At 36.9% G+C, this 13,166-nt stretch overlaps 1 protein-coding gene across 3 annotated transcripts in view; it reads left to right on the top strand.

Annotated features, from left to right (window-relative positions):
* Window positions 1-13,166, top strand: part of ZNF407 (zinc finger protein 407) — a 333,549-nt gene that overhangs the window by 197,240 nt on the left and 123,143 nt on the right. For all 3 annotated transcript variants that reach the window (XM_051812661.1, XM_051812663.1, XM_051812662.1), the window contains exons 6-7: window positions 2,286-2,369; window positions 10,534-10,654. In XM_051812661.1, coding sequence (XP_051668621.1) covers window positions 2,286-2,369; window positions 10,534-10,654 — 205 coding nt within the window. The remainder of the gene's footprint in view (window positions 1-2,285; window positions 2,370-10,533; window positions 10,655-13,166) is intronic.

Here is a 13,166-nt window from a genome sequence, read left to right on the forward strand (position 1 = left end):
GAAGCTGCAGGCCATACTGAAGTGTGCTCCTAGATGTTAAACACAACATGAACTAATTTATGACAATATATAGATGATGAGCAATTTCTTGGTAGGCATGGAATAGCATTTAACTTTAAAGTGTGAATTTAATGCTGGGGTGTTAGACATTAGTGCTAGTTAGAAAGATTTATACTTAAAATTGATTAATTAATTAAATTAATATTAATTATGATCAAGCATTATGTGTAGTCGTTCTATTCCTTTTCTTTGATATTTTGATGAATTGAAATGCTACATGCTGAAGATCCTGATTTAAAAAATGCCAACAAATAATCTAAAGAAAAGCCTGAGTTTATGCAGAAGTCTCTGTGTAACAATCATGCATAACCTCAGCAATAATATTATTGACAAACATTTCGCACTAAAATTCACTTTGTTACATCATTTAGCACAAATGCATTCTTCAAGTGATAGTAGGATAGGTTTCCGTTCTGCTTTTTCTGTTGGTTTTTTTTTAGATTCAATTATAATCGGAAATAGCTAGAATTGACTCCCAAAAGAGGTACTGAAATTATTTTACACATTAGATACTATCTTGGGATACTCTCAATCAACCAAATTTTCAGAAAAACCCAGAGTCCTGTAAAGTCTCACTCTGCCTCACCTGACTGGATTTGGATGCAGAAAATAACGATACAATATTTGCTTTATTCTGAAATGGTGAAATTCTGAAACGTGTGCCCATCACTTTTCATAGCCTAGCTATGTGTTGGAGGCTAATCAGCATTTCAGTGATTCCCTTTCAGTGGTAAGATTCCAGCTGCCTTGGAAACTTTGGAGGAATTGCTTTCCTCCTGGTAGCACAGGGCCCAAGGACTCCCTCACTGTGGCAACCAGAGTGAGGAGCTGGAGATCCTCAGTACCCTCATCAAAGCACTGATAGAAGAGGGCAACTCATCTCTGTGGTGCTCTCCAGAGCATCCCACTCGTGAGATGGTCTCTTGCTTGTATGAAGAGCATCCAGAGTTAACTGGGGCACTGTGACTTTCCAGAAAGTCTGTGTATCTATGTGCTTGGTTATGTGGGAATAAACAGCGTCAAGGTTCCCACTCCTTTGTCTTCACTGGAGGACTTTTTAATTTGACACCCAACCTCTTAACCCAACCTTCTTTTGTAGGAACTAAATTTCTTTCCCCATTGCGAAGAATTTGAAGGAGACTTAGTTTCAATGAGTTCAGCATCACTGCCCTACCAGACCCCTCTCCACTATGTTATTGCAAAAGAAGACAATTTGGCTCAAAATGACTAATGCAATTCTTCTAAAAAAAAATTTAAAATTTCAGTCTTATCTGAGGTTTTTGAGTCCATACCTGAGATTAGTGTTATTAATTCATAATGACCTTCCATGTGGCCTTTATGGGCTGAGATTGCTGTGCATGTTAGTATATACTGGGCAAAAATATTGCTGTTAAATGATAGACTGTATTAATAGGCAACAGGGCAAAATCCTAGTTTCTCTTAAAAAAAAATACTGAAAAGAGGGCATTTATGCACTTTTAATGAGTATTCCGTTTGCCAAAATCTCTCATATTGGTCCAGAGGTTTGGAATGAAGAATTATCATTTGAAGATGAACAATGTAAGTTCTGCTGCAATTTCAGTAGCAATCCCAAGACCTGTTTTCTTTATGTCATGAAAACTTTATAAACATTAACAGTGCTGAATTGCCACTGGTACTGAATAATGTGGATTTTTTTCTTGCCTGTACTCTTCTTGTATTCAAGAAATAATTTAATACTTACTAATAAATAGAAGGTAACTAAAGATGACTGTGACCTAGTCTGTTAAAAATTTCTCAGTACCTTTAATTTGTTAGTAAATTGAATATATTTTATTTAAGCAGAATCATGTATACAGTATATTAACTTTTTTTTCCAGGCAATCTTTACTCAGCACAGAAAGACCAGATGTATGGGAATTGTAAAAAATCAGGATATGCATAAAAACTGTTCAAGTGCATAAAGCAGCCCCATCTGGAAGACATCTAACAGAAATGAAGTTGTACAAAACCATTCCATTGATAATAAAGCTAATTTTTATGGGTCTGACAAGTATGTAATTATGTTCAGTGGTGCTTTTCAGATTTTATCACAGTCAATAAACCGCAGTGGTAATTTCATTCCCATTTGACATATTTACATGGAAACATTTGATTGGAGGAATTAGTAACCCTGAAAGCCTTGATAGATATGTTTTAATGATCTGTGACCTCCGCAGTCCCTCATCTGTTTATTGTTGCAACAGGCGAGAAGTCGTTCCTCTGTGACCTTTGTGGCTTTGCCGGCGGGACACGTCATGCCCTCACCAAGCATCGGCGGCAGCACACAGGTCAGTAAAGCTGTCTTTACTCTTTGCTATATTTTCTCCAGGAAGGGAGTCCCTCTACACTGGACAGTAACACAAGTCAAATAGCACGTTACAGTACAAATAATACATTGGCTCATTGTTTACTTTGCTTTTTCTCAGTTTTGTAAAATCGGTATGCCCAAGGTCTGCATCAAATGTGTTAACTGGGAGTTTGAATAATTGCTTGGGGGAGGGTGGGGGATATTTTTGGTTTGTTTGTTGTTTTTTTTTTTTCTGAAGGAATTAGAATTGTAAAGACTGGCTTTCTTCTTTAAATGAATGGTAAGTCTACTATTTTTTTTCCGAGGCCCAAATAGATTACCTACTGTGAAGATTTTGCAAGAGTCTGCTAGAATGTCCCTGGGTGAAAATTAGAGACTACATATAGATTAATCCATTATTTTGGACTGAGGCATAGTGTTGTTTCAGTTGCCCTTTTGTAATTTTAGGATAGTTTGTAATTAATAGGTGCAACTTTAAGAGTTACCACATGGCTGGCATGTAAAGCAAGATTTCTCTTCCAGAATTAGTAAAGCTTTCCTACCACTTGGTCATAAAATTTTAATATCAGACAAAATTAAATTGGTTCTTGGTTTCAGAAGACCAGGAAAGGTGTAAGTATTAAACATTTATTAATACATTCTACTTTAATTGTGCTTTTTAGTAGTTCCTTGTAAGTGTTTGATTATTTGAATAGATTTTGTTCAAACAGACGTAGAAGTGTTGCTGTTAAAGCCAGTGTAGTTTTTTGTTTTACTGGCTATCATGAGGGTAACGTATGAGTTAAGTAACCATTGTCTAATGTACAGTGGAAAGAAATGTCTAACAAATGAGAAGCTATAGTTGTTACATCATGAAATTTCCATGGATTTTGTAAAGGAATCACGGTGGGAGATTTTATTATGTCCCTGTATAAACTAATCTTCATTCAGAACATATACCATCTAAATGTGTAATTTCCTGGAGAGCAGCTACCCTCTTTCTTGAGAACCTGAAACCATTCTTCCCACCCTGTTTTCAGTTTATTTGAGCAACCGTATTTGGAGGAGACTTTGATGCTTTCAAAAAGGTGGGGTTTTCAGTGCCAGTCAGGCAATATCTTGAAATGGATAACCACCCCCCCCCCAAAAAAAAAAGTATATTCAGGGCCAAATTTTACTTGCAAATCTAGCTAGTAATCCTACTTTCAGAATTTATTTTTTTTCTGATAATAAGGAACATCAATTTGTGGGATAGTACTGCCACAGTCAGTTCCCATTCACTGCCAGAAGTTTATGTTTTTCAAGTGACCAAGAAAAGTCATTTAGTAAATATAATAAGTTCTCTTAGTATTACACTTTCTGAACGATAACAGGAGCAATTACAACTACTGGAATAGAAGCTGTATGCTTCAGTTGTAACTAACAGCTTCCATTTTTCTGGAGCTTTGAAAAATTTTCACGTATTAGCACAAGTTGGCCAAATGTGGACTAAGAATGTTTTTCTTTAGGAGAAATAAGTCATTGTTCTCAGTAGGATAGGAACTACCCCTTGATTTTATTGGCCTACCATGTGACACATTGGGGTCTTGCATATGTCTGGGACTCACAGTTCATGCAGCCACACAAATAGTAAACAATCATTTCAGAATGGGGAAGTAGAAGAACTGCAAATTCTTGTACGTACCCTTCTTGTCTTTACCTATTATGTGAGTGCAGATCTGGTTTCTCCTAAATGTAAGTCTCTATAATCAAATATATATTTATATTTTTTGTATCATTAGGCCACAAGCAATAGAAAAAATATTTTCCTGATTTCTGTACAAAATTAGGCTGAAAATATGGTGTTTTGCTGGTGAAAAGCTGTCTAGGTTTTTGAAGGCATTTTGCCCTTCTTTTGCCAGTGTGGTAGAGACTTCTTGTGCTATGATCACAGGGATTTACAGGTTATAGATCATGAAGCTTGCATCTAGCAAGCATAACTTTATATTTTATGTCAGGACTGGAGACTCGTTATTACTTTGCTATTAACTTTATACTATACAGGACAGTATCTCAGAGGCAGAGGGATCTATCTTTTTGGCATTTATCTGCCTCTGTGGCACAAACAATCAGAGAAGATTCTTTAGCAGAAAAATTATCTGTAGCTTCTATTTGTTTCAAGGAGAATGACACAATCCACCTTTGCCTGCACTGTTGCACTTACATGGGTTCCCTTGTATTTTCATCCAGTGCTCAACTCTATCTCAGTCATTAGCTGCATGCACTCCTCTTTGTACCTTTTTTTTTCCTCTGTCTCCAGTTGGCACAATTTTCCCCAAGCAGAATGCCAAAGCAAATTACAATCAGGTTTGAAATGGATAGGTATCAAAAATAGTCTAAATGGCTTAAATAATTCCCTACTGTAGTACAAGCTGTCTAGGGGGCTGACATAGAACATCTTCCAATCCAAGATTACTTCTATCACTTGTCAGAGACCCTTCATTCAAGGGCAAATGAGCAAATCCTCACATGTAGTTAGGGAGTCTTAACCAACTTAACAAGCCTACTCTCATCCCAGCCTCAAGGCCTGAGATGTCCTGACACCCCAGAGAAATGTTCAGCTGCTGTTAGATATTTGACACAAGAGAGGACTGCCTGTAGGATCAGCCACTTAGACTTTTGATACTCCTGATTCTGGTATTTCTTACTCTGTTCTTCTCTTTTTAGATGAGATTATTTCTATCTACCTGGAGAAATACCTTTATCTAGTGAAAGATGCATTTTCTTTGGAAATATTAAAGGGAGCAAGAAGTATAACTTGGTGTGAAAAAAATGACCCTTGGTCACTCTTGGAGCAAACTGTAGGGACTAGTTTGGTAAATAGGATGTTATCCGTTGAAGAGATGTTTTTGCTTTTTAAATGAAAAGAAGTGCAGGAATGTTAAACTGAAAGAAAAAACCATTAGTGTTAAGACTTGAAAAATGTTTGTACTTATGTATTTGCAAACATGATGCAGATTTCCTTGATAGAGGCTTTCTCAACTGTAAAGTAGGAACAAATAATTTGACCCGTCAAGATTTCTGATGTTTTACCAGTTGACATTTTTATTCAGTGTTAAATACGTTATGTCCTTAGTGACTAATGTGGTCCTGTGAGAAATGCACACTTTGAACATAGAATAAGCAAAGTCCTTGACTGATTTTGTCCTGGGAAAATGTTCTGTCATTATTTTATTATCTTAGTGCACCTTCTTACAGTCCTATTCTGAAAGAATCTGTCTATAGAACTCTGCAAGTCTTTTACTGACTATGTAAATATCCATGACCTGATTTTCTGTTTTGTCAATTGAAGCAATGGCAACCTGGAGTGGTCCAGAGTTTGACTGGAATTTTATCACACTGTAAAGAATACTTACATCTCTGTCTGTCGAATGCTTTACCATAGACACTTGTGGCTGCCTAGGCTGTGATAAACTGTCTGAAGAAACTTGGGTCGCTTGCAGTATCAGCCAGTGCTATGTGGTAAATAAGGGACAGCTTGTGGTGCTGCAAGAATGTATATGCCATAGTTATGGTGTGTCAACAAGACTGGGAATAAAAAATTTCATCTTTTGAGCCATCCCAAAGCAAGTGCTTTTGAGTCGTATTTTGTTCCAGTAAGAAAATCTGCCTGAAGATAGGAAGATAAATAAATAACATTGCAAATTTTAGCATTCACTGAATTTAGAATTAGTTGCATTCCACAAAGAATCTAAGTGATTATCTGAATTTTGTAATAAAAAAGTAACTATCCTCTAAATCATTCACCAAAAATGCACACACACATACGCGAAAGAAGCATATAATATCACATAATTTTAATATTTTACCTTAATCATGATCAACTAGGAAATTATATAAGAGAGAAAAAACAAGCAAGTGTAATTATTTCTGGCTTGAAATGCAAACATGGAAACACTTAATAATTTTAAAATATCTTTTCTTTGTGTTCTTATTTGTCTGTTCTCCTCCTTTGTTTGTCTTTTGGTATCACTCTAGTTTTCCATTCTTCAACATGTTGCTTCCATTTTGTACTGTAGTAGCTGGCTCAGTCCAAGAGTGCTGATCAGTAACAACCTGTGTTCTCTTGCATGAAGTCCCTTTTTTAATGTTGGTTAGTACTCCTGCAAATTGCAAAAACCCCATCCTCATCTTCTACACAATGACAGTCTACATTTGCTTCTCATGTGTTGGTTGTGGTGGGATCTTCCTGGTCATGATAGAATTACATTACAGCAGTAGAGTGTTAGCAGGTAAGTACACCTACTGTACACTAAGTACAGCACTTGTGTGGCAGTCACCATGAACTTATGGAGCTGCTTAAGAAGATCGTGTCTTTGTTCAAATATTTTCATGAATTTTTGAAGATGGTAGCTCATATCGTACAGATCACTGTTTGTATGATTACTTCTGCTCACTCATTTCAATCTTGTGCTTCTGAAGACATTTATAGGTCAATGTAATAAAGAAAGAAAATTTAATAGTATATATGTTTTTATCCAGATGAGTGACTCACTTTGTGTTTCTATTTCTCATGTGAACTGCTCTTTTACTTTAATGTGTAGTTATATTACTCGGCATTGAATTTAATGTAAAATGTAGCCTCTTCTCTTCAACTTCCCCACCACAGCTTAAAAAAATTATAATGTTGAATACCACAGAAAATGTAGCACAATAAGAAGACTTATTGGTCTTTTCAGCAAGGGAAGAGGTGAAATTCGAAGAGCATCTCTGTTGCTTTTCTTTTCCATTTATGCCAACATTTGCAGCAGAATGTGGAACTTGATTATAGCAAACCTTTGACCAGAAAAGACGCCAAAATCTGATTTTTTTAAAACTTTCTCCCTACCTCAAAGAAATTGTCTAGTGGCAAGAGAAAAAGAAAACTTCGGTCATGGTTTAAGAAGAACAGAATGGGTAGAGCTGACGAGGCTTACTGGTTAGCAAGCAGCTTTAATAAATGCTTTTATAGTCTGGTACGCACCATGAACTGACCCTTTTATCATTTGCTTTCACAAACTCTGATTGTTGGAGCTCAGATTTTTCATGTTAGGTGACTTAAACAACTGACACATTTCAGAAGTTGGTTGCAGTATTGTCAAAAATGCAAACCCATTTCTTCTGTGATCCCGTGGTCAGGAAATGGAGCTTTTTGAAAGTACTTGTATTTAAAAACAAAATAAAGGCCCAGAAAGTGGGTCCTTGATCTTGGAATGTATATCCTTATGTTTCACACACACACACAGAGCTTCTTGACCATTGGGTCGTTTTGGGGCACCTATCGGGTTTTTTTCATGGTGAGGCACAGACAAGTCTTCTGTAATAGTAATGGGAGGGTAGGGTGGTTTGGCTTTTTTTACCTTTATTGATCTTTAAATAAGTAAAATTTGTCCTTGTACATTTTTGGATACTATTTTATAGTTTTTACATATGGGTTTTATTGTTTAAAAAATATTGTAAATATTGAATTTTTTTTGTGTTATTTTAATTTTGTATGAATTAGAAACTTGTTTGGAGGTAAAGAAGAGTCCTGGAATTTTTAGTGGCAGCCCATATTAAAAAAAATATTTTTATTGCCTGAAATGTCTGAAGGCATGAAGAGTGGAAGGAAAATTGGGGCACAAAAGCTTATAAGAAGCATTCTGGCCCAAAGATAGGGAAGACAAAAAATACTTGAATGAGTAGGTCTGTGGAAAACTTTAATAAATAAACAAATAAATAAAAGTACTCCTGCTACAGATGATATAGTCTTCAACATCCCCCAACCCAAAGAAATATCTAGTTGTCTCTTAGATTTTTTTCAGCTGTACTTATCAACCTGGTTAATTTTCCATAAAGATAGTGTTTCCCATGTGCAACTACTAAGACTTACAGGCTATGTTAGACTGTCTTTTTTCCTCCTGGTTTGGTTGGCTTTTGTTTTGTGGTGCTGCTGTGATGTATTTTCTGTCAGGTGAGATTTACACATAGTCCACTTGAAAGGAGCAGTTAGCCTCAAAGCTTTCCTGGAGCAGTGGGCAGGGATTATAATTTTTCTTATGGTCTCGATGGAATTTGCAAGACCTCCTGGCTTCAATGGGCACTTGCTTGGCTGACAGCCCCACTGGCCCTGCTGTGGCACAGCAACAAACCTTTACTTGATCCATTCTCCCTTGAATGGCAAACTAAAAATCTACTTTCAGTTCAGATCTGCCTTTTTTACAGAGGGGCAAGTTGGCAAGGTTATAATGCATTTTAAATGAAAGCAGTTAAAATAAATATGTATGTTATCTAAAATACCTGTGGCTTTTCTATTTAGGCTTGAAAATGTTGCTATCTTCTTTAATACTAGATGATGAAATAAATCAGAACAAGAAATCTTCAGTTCAAGAACAGGTTACGTTGCTAGGGAGTCTGTGGCCTCCCAGAGAGTTTAATTGAAGAAGTAGCTAGTACCATGCAAGCTGCTGGGAGAATCAGCTTCTCCAGAGCAGAGTGTCAGAGTCTGACAAGAAAACCCCATTTGGGGCAGGAAAGACATACTTTCTAGCAGTCTCAATTTGTCCAGCGTAGAGGCTTCAGCTTTATGCCCTGCCCCTTCACCTTTCCTTGTCCCATGAAACAATAACTGAAAAACAGTGGCTGGTATTCTCTCCGGCAACTGCTAAAAGCAATTATTCCAACTCTTTATGGAGCTTTCAGAAACTGCTCTGTTGTCCTTTTGTCCAGCAGAATGGACTTTTCAGGCCTTGAGGACCTTGCATATCTTTTTCCCTTGGGAGGGAAAACCCGAACAATCTCCAAGAATGAAAAATGCAGATTTCTCTCTCTCCTCTGGCAAATATTCTGGCAAAGTTTGTTTTGAAGTCTTGAGTGTCTCATGCTATAAACAGGCTTGAAAAATTTGGCTTGGAGTGGCCTTTAATTACTGATTGCAGAAGGCCACTTTTACTGATAGTCTTGTGCTGGTGGTATATCTTCTGGCAGTCTGAAAAACTTCACATTGTACCTGCTAATAGGCTTAGGGTTCAATTTTGATACTGCCAGTTGTAGAGCGTTGAATATTCTACAAGGCACATGTCTGTCCCTTGGAGTTTTGTCCAGACTTCTTAATCCTTATGAAATCTCTAGGATAAATACTTCTGAAGGCTTGCACAATGCAGAGAAGATCACCTAAGTTAGGAGCTGCCTTTAGTCTTTTGCATACAAAAAGAAACCTGTTTCCTCCCTATGTGGTAACTACATGTGCCAGAATATTTCTGGAACAACCAGTTGGAAAAATGGGATGCAGGTTCATAGCTAGGCATCACAGTGCGTGTATCTGTTATGAGATTTTATTTTGGTACCTTCTAAGGGGTAGACCCTTCCACTGGAAGGAAAAGTACTCTTTTCACATAGTAAGTTAGACACTAGAGATTTTTAGTTTTCTTCAATTAGCAATCTCATAGAAATTTTCAGTTTAGTTGCACAGTCAGCAGAGATTGAATTTTAGTATTCTAAAAATATTATTGTCCTAGTCTAGGTTTGGTTGTTGGTTTTTTGTTTGTTTTTTTTTCATTAACCTTTCAAGTCCTTTTGCTGAAAATTGGCCTACTGTTCAGAAAAGATTCACAAGGGCAGAAGACTAGCAGGCAAGAGAGGGGAATGGAGCACTGAGTTCTGGTTCATATTTGCAGTCCTGGTTTATTTATGTTATTTAAAGGATAAGATTTAAAATCCATGACGGGAGACAAAGATGCTTTCTACCTGGAGATGTTCCTTTCTGAGCAAGTTCTGAATACAAGCATTAGCCTGATTTTTCATCTTCTGTCTTCAACAGTGTTGTTTTCAGGGCTATTCTTGACCCAACTTTAACAGAAGGTGCAGGGTGAGAAGAATGCTTGGTTATATTTTCATGAAATAAGACCAGTAACATGGTTACTCTATTTCAGTGCAGTTCTTTCTCCTCCTTTTTTCTGCTGTGTAACACCACATGGAAAGTGAGCTGGATACTGATGAGTATATGTCATATTTTTCAATTAGTACATTTTATTTGGAAATTTATTTTGTATTTGTGTTTGCTGTATATATACAGAATAAAAGCTATCTCAAGGGATATGCCAGAAATTTGAACTTGTCTTCCTTTTCTATTGATGAAAACTGATAATGATTCTCTTGTCAACTTCTAGGAGAGAAACCATTTAAATGTGATGAGTGTAACTTCGCTTCCACAACGCAATCGCATCTGACACGACATAAGCGTGTCCATACTGGAGAAAAGCCTTACAGATGTCCCTGGTGTGACTACAGGTAATGAGTCATTAACTAAAGCATGATGAGAGAAGGGTTAAGGTGATCAGATGAGGTTCATTTGAAGTCACCAATAAAAATATATTGCCATTAAAACACCATCAGGGCAGCAGTAATTGCATATTAAATTAGGAGCTGCATTTAAAAACTTAGTCTTCAGTATTTAGGTATTACTTTATAAAGAAAAACAAATGATGGGAAACCTTTTAGTGGTAACACTACAGTGCTAATGTTGAGTGTTTGTTTCACAGCTGCTCTAGTGTCTGTTAAAATTCTCCATGGTGAGGCCACTTATCTGCATCGCCTTTTCAAATCAATTGCGGTTCTGGAATTTTTCTCGGTTGAGTTGAAACCAGTTCACCAAGAAAGGAAAAGTTCTCTAAAAGGCTTAGCAGCCTAAATGCTCACAAGACACTTATTAGAACATGAAGCAACTGGAGCTAGTTACAGTTCTGCAGTCTTGCTCCAGTTTTCCTTCTCCTTGCCAGTCCAGGGTATTTGGATGAGAGTTGGCCCTGGGGTTGGTTCCATGGCAAAGCCTCCCATGTTCCGCCGCTAAAACCCATCCTGTTAGGGCAGTAGATTAAATTCTCAAAAATCACATGATTCTGTTGTTTGCCCCCTGTGTCTTTGGTTCATTATAGACTACTTATTAAATGATCTCATATTGCTTCTTGGGTGAGTCTTTACTCTTAAATGCTTCTTCTACAATCATGAATACTTTTAATACCTGGCAGTGAGGTAGCTAGTCTATGTGTACTATAAAGGAATCCACTGAAGTTTTTTATGGGCAATTTGCAACAGTGGATGTTCAAAAAGTTTTTTAAAATTTCGCATTATATTTAATAAATGACGCATGATTAGATGTATGCGTTGTGATGCATGCACGCAAGCAGAGAAAGTTAAACATTTGATTATACCACTATAGCATTTTTTATTTTCTTTTCATGCTGAACACACGATTGTAATGTTCCTTTAGTGTCAGTTTTAACGTAGTTTCCTAAAACAAGACTGTATAGCAAAGCCTAGGATTTCACGCTATTTATGAGCTACTTTACAGAATACTCTTGTACAGAAAGCTTCTGCAGTGATCATGCAATTTCTGTGCAAAACTTTTTGTTGCATTGTTTTGTGCATGTGTGGCAAATGTTCTGTGAACTTTTCTGTATTGAGCACCCATTAAATCACTCTCTAGAATTGCAGAGAACTGAATTCGATAACCTTTAAGGGACGGGGCTTTATTCTGTGCTGCTACCTTAAGGGACTGCCTGCTTTCTTTTTTGTTGTTGTTGTTGTTTTTTAATAAATGGAAATGTTTCTGTCAGCTTCAGTAAGTCATCTAAAAATGAGAGGTGATTTTCTGTGGTCAAAGCAGTTGTGTTAAAAGGTCTGTGTCGAGTGAAGTGAGAGCAAATAAGCAATAGTGTGACATGATGTGCTGCAATGAAGGTAAAAGAAACGCTATCTTTAAATGCTGTGTGATTGAGGAGACTTAATCTTGCAGTCATCCACTTTAATGAACCATCCCAATTGGCAGGAATAGTCTTATTACAGGACTAGGTAATGAGAAGTGGGTTACAGTGGGTTTGAGCTCCTTGGCTTGAAGACCCTAGAGACTGAGAGCACTGTAGATGTGAATCAGTTTGAGGTTTGTTATGCACATGCAATTCTCTCACTCAGTATGACAAAATAACTAAATGCTCTATTGAATGAAAGATAGGAGATCATTTTACTTTGAGTGGACAGTTTTCTGTATGATATAAATTCCAAGAAATAACAAGTTTTTTAGTAGTATTTTTTATACTGAAGGTTATTAGAGAAGATGCAAACATAATTTAATTTGTCAGGATTAACAAGAAATATCTGAGTATGCTTTGCCTCTTTATTATTGAAAAATAAATGTTTCATGGCAATAGGATGTTAGTTTCCATCCTTCTCAGGCCAATTTTGACCTAATCTTCAGAGGTTGATCTCTACAGATACCAGCTGATGAAGCTTTGATTATGCAGGAAATTTGTTCTGAGCTCAGCTGAAAAACATCTGGCAGGGATGCAGGAATCAGAGCTGTGCTGCTGCAAGCTCATAGAGGCAGTGAGGCACTCTGTGTAGCTGCAGAGTAACCCATAGAGGAGTTGCTGTATTTATTAGCTCAGCAGTCGTACTTGTGCCTGCCAGTTTCCACAGTCCTGGGATATTAGCCAGCCTTGTTGGCTGTATACAAGTATAGGTATTTTTCTCTCTATCCAAATGTCTCTTTGTTTTAAAATACAATTTTAAGGGAATCATATGTTGCCTCCTGGTCAACTTACCCAGTACTGTCTGTTTCAGTGGAAAGGAATTAGCAATGCTGTAAATAATATTGTTTGCACCAGTTCAGCAGATACTATGTAGTCTTGCAAATGTCACTTACAAAAAATATTAAATGAAGATTTTAAAATCTACTGACCTAGTGATAAAATTCATCCCCATGTCTAGTGGTTGAGGTCTTGTGGTGCTTTCAGCTCAGACCTTG

Source organism: Manacus candei, unplaced genomic scaffold, assembly GCF_025592945.1.
Source record: "Manacus candei isolate 608988 ecotype Guabito, Panama unplaced genomic scaffold, ASM2559294v1 h1tg000088l, whole genome shotgun sequence".
Classification (NCBI taxonomy): domain Eukaryota; kingdom Metazoa; phylum Chordata; class Aves; order Passeriformes; family Pipridae; genus Manacus; species Manacus candei.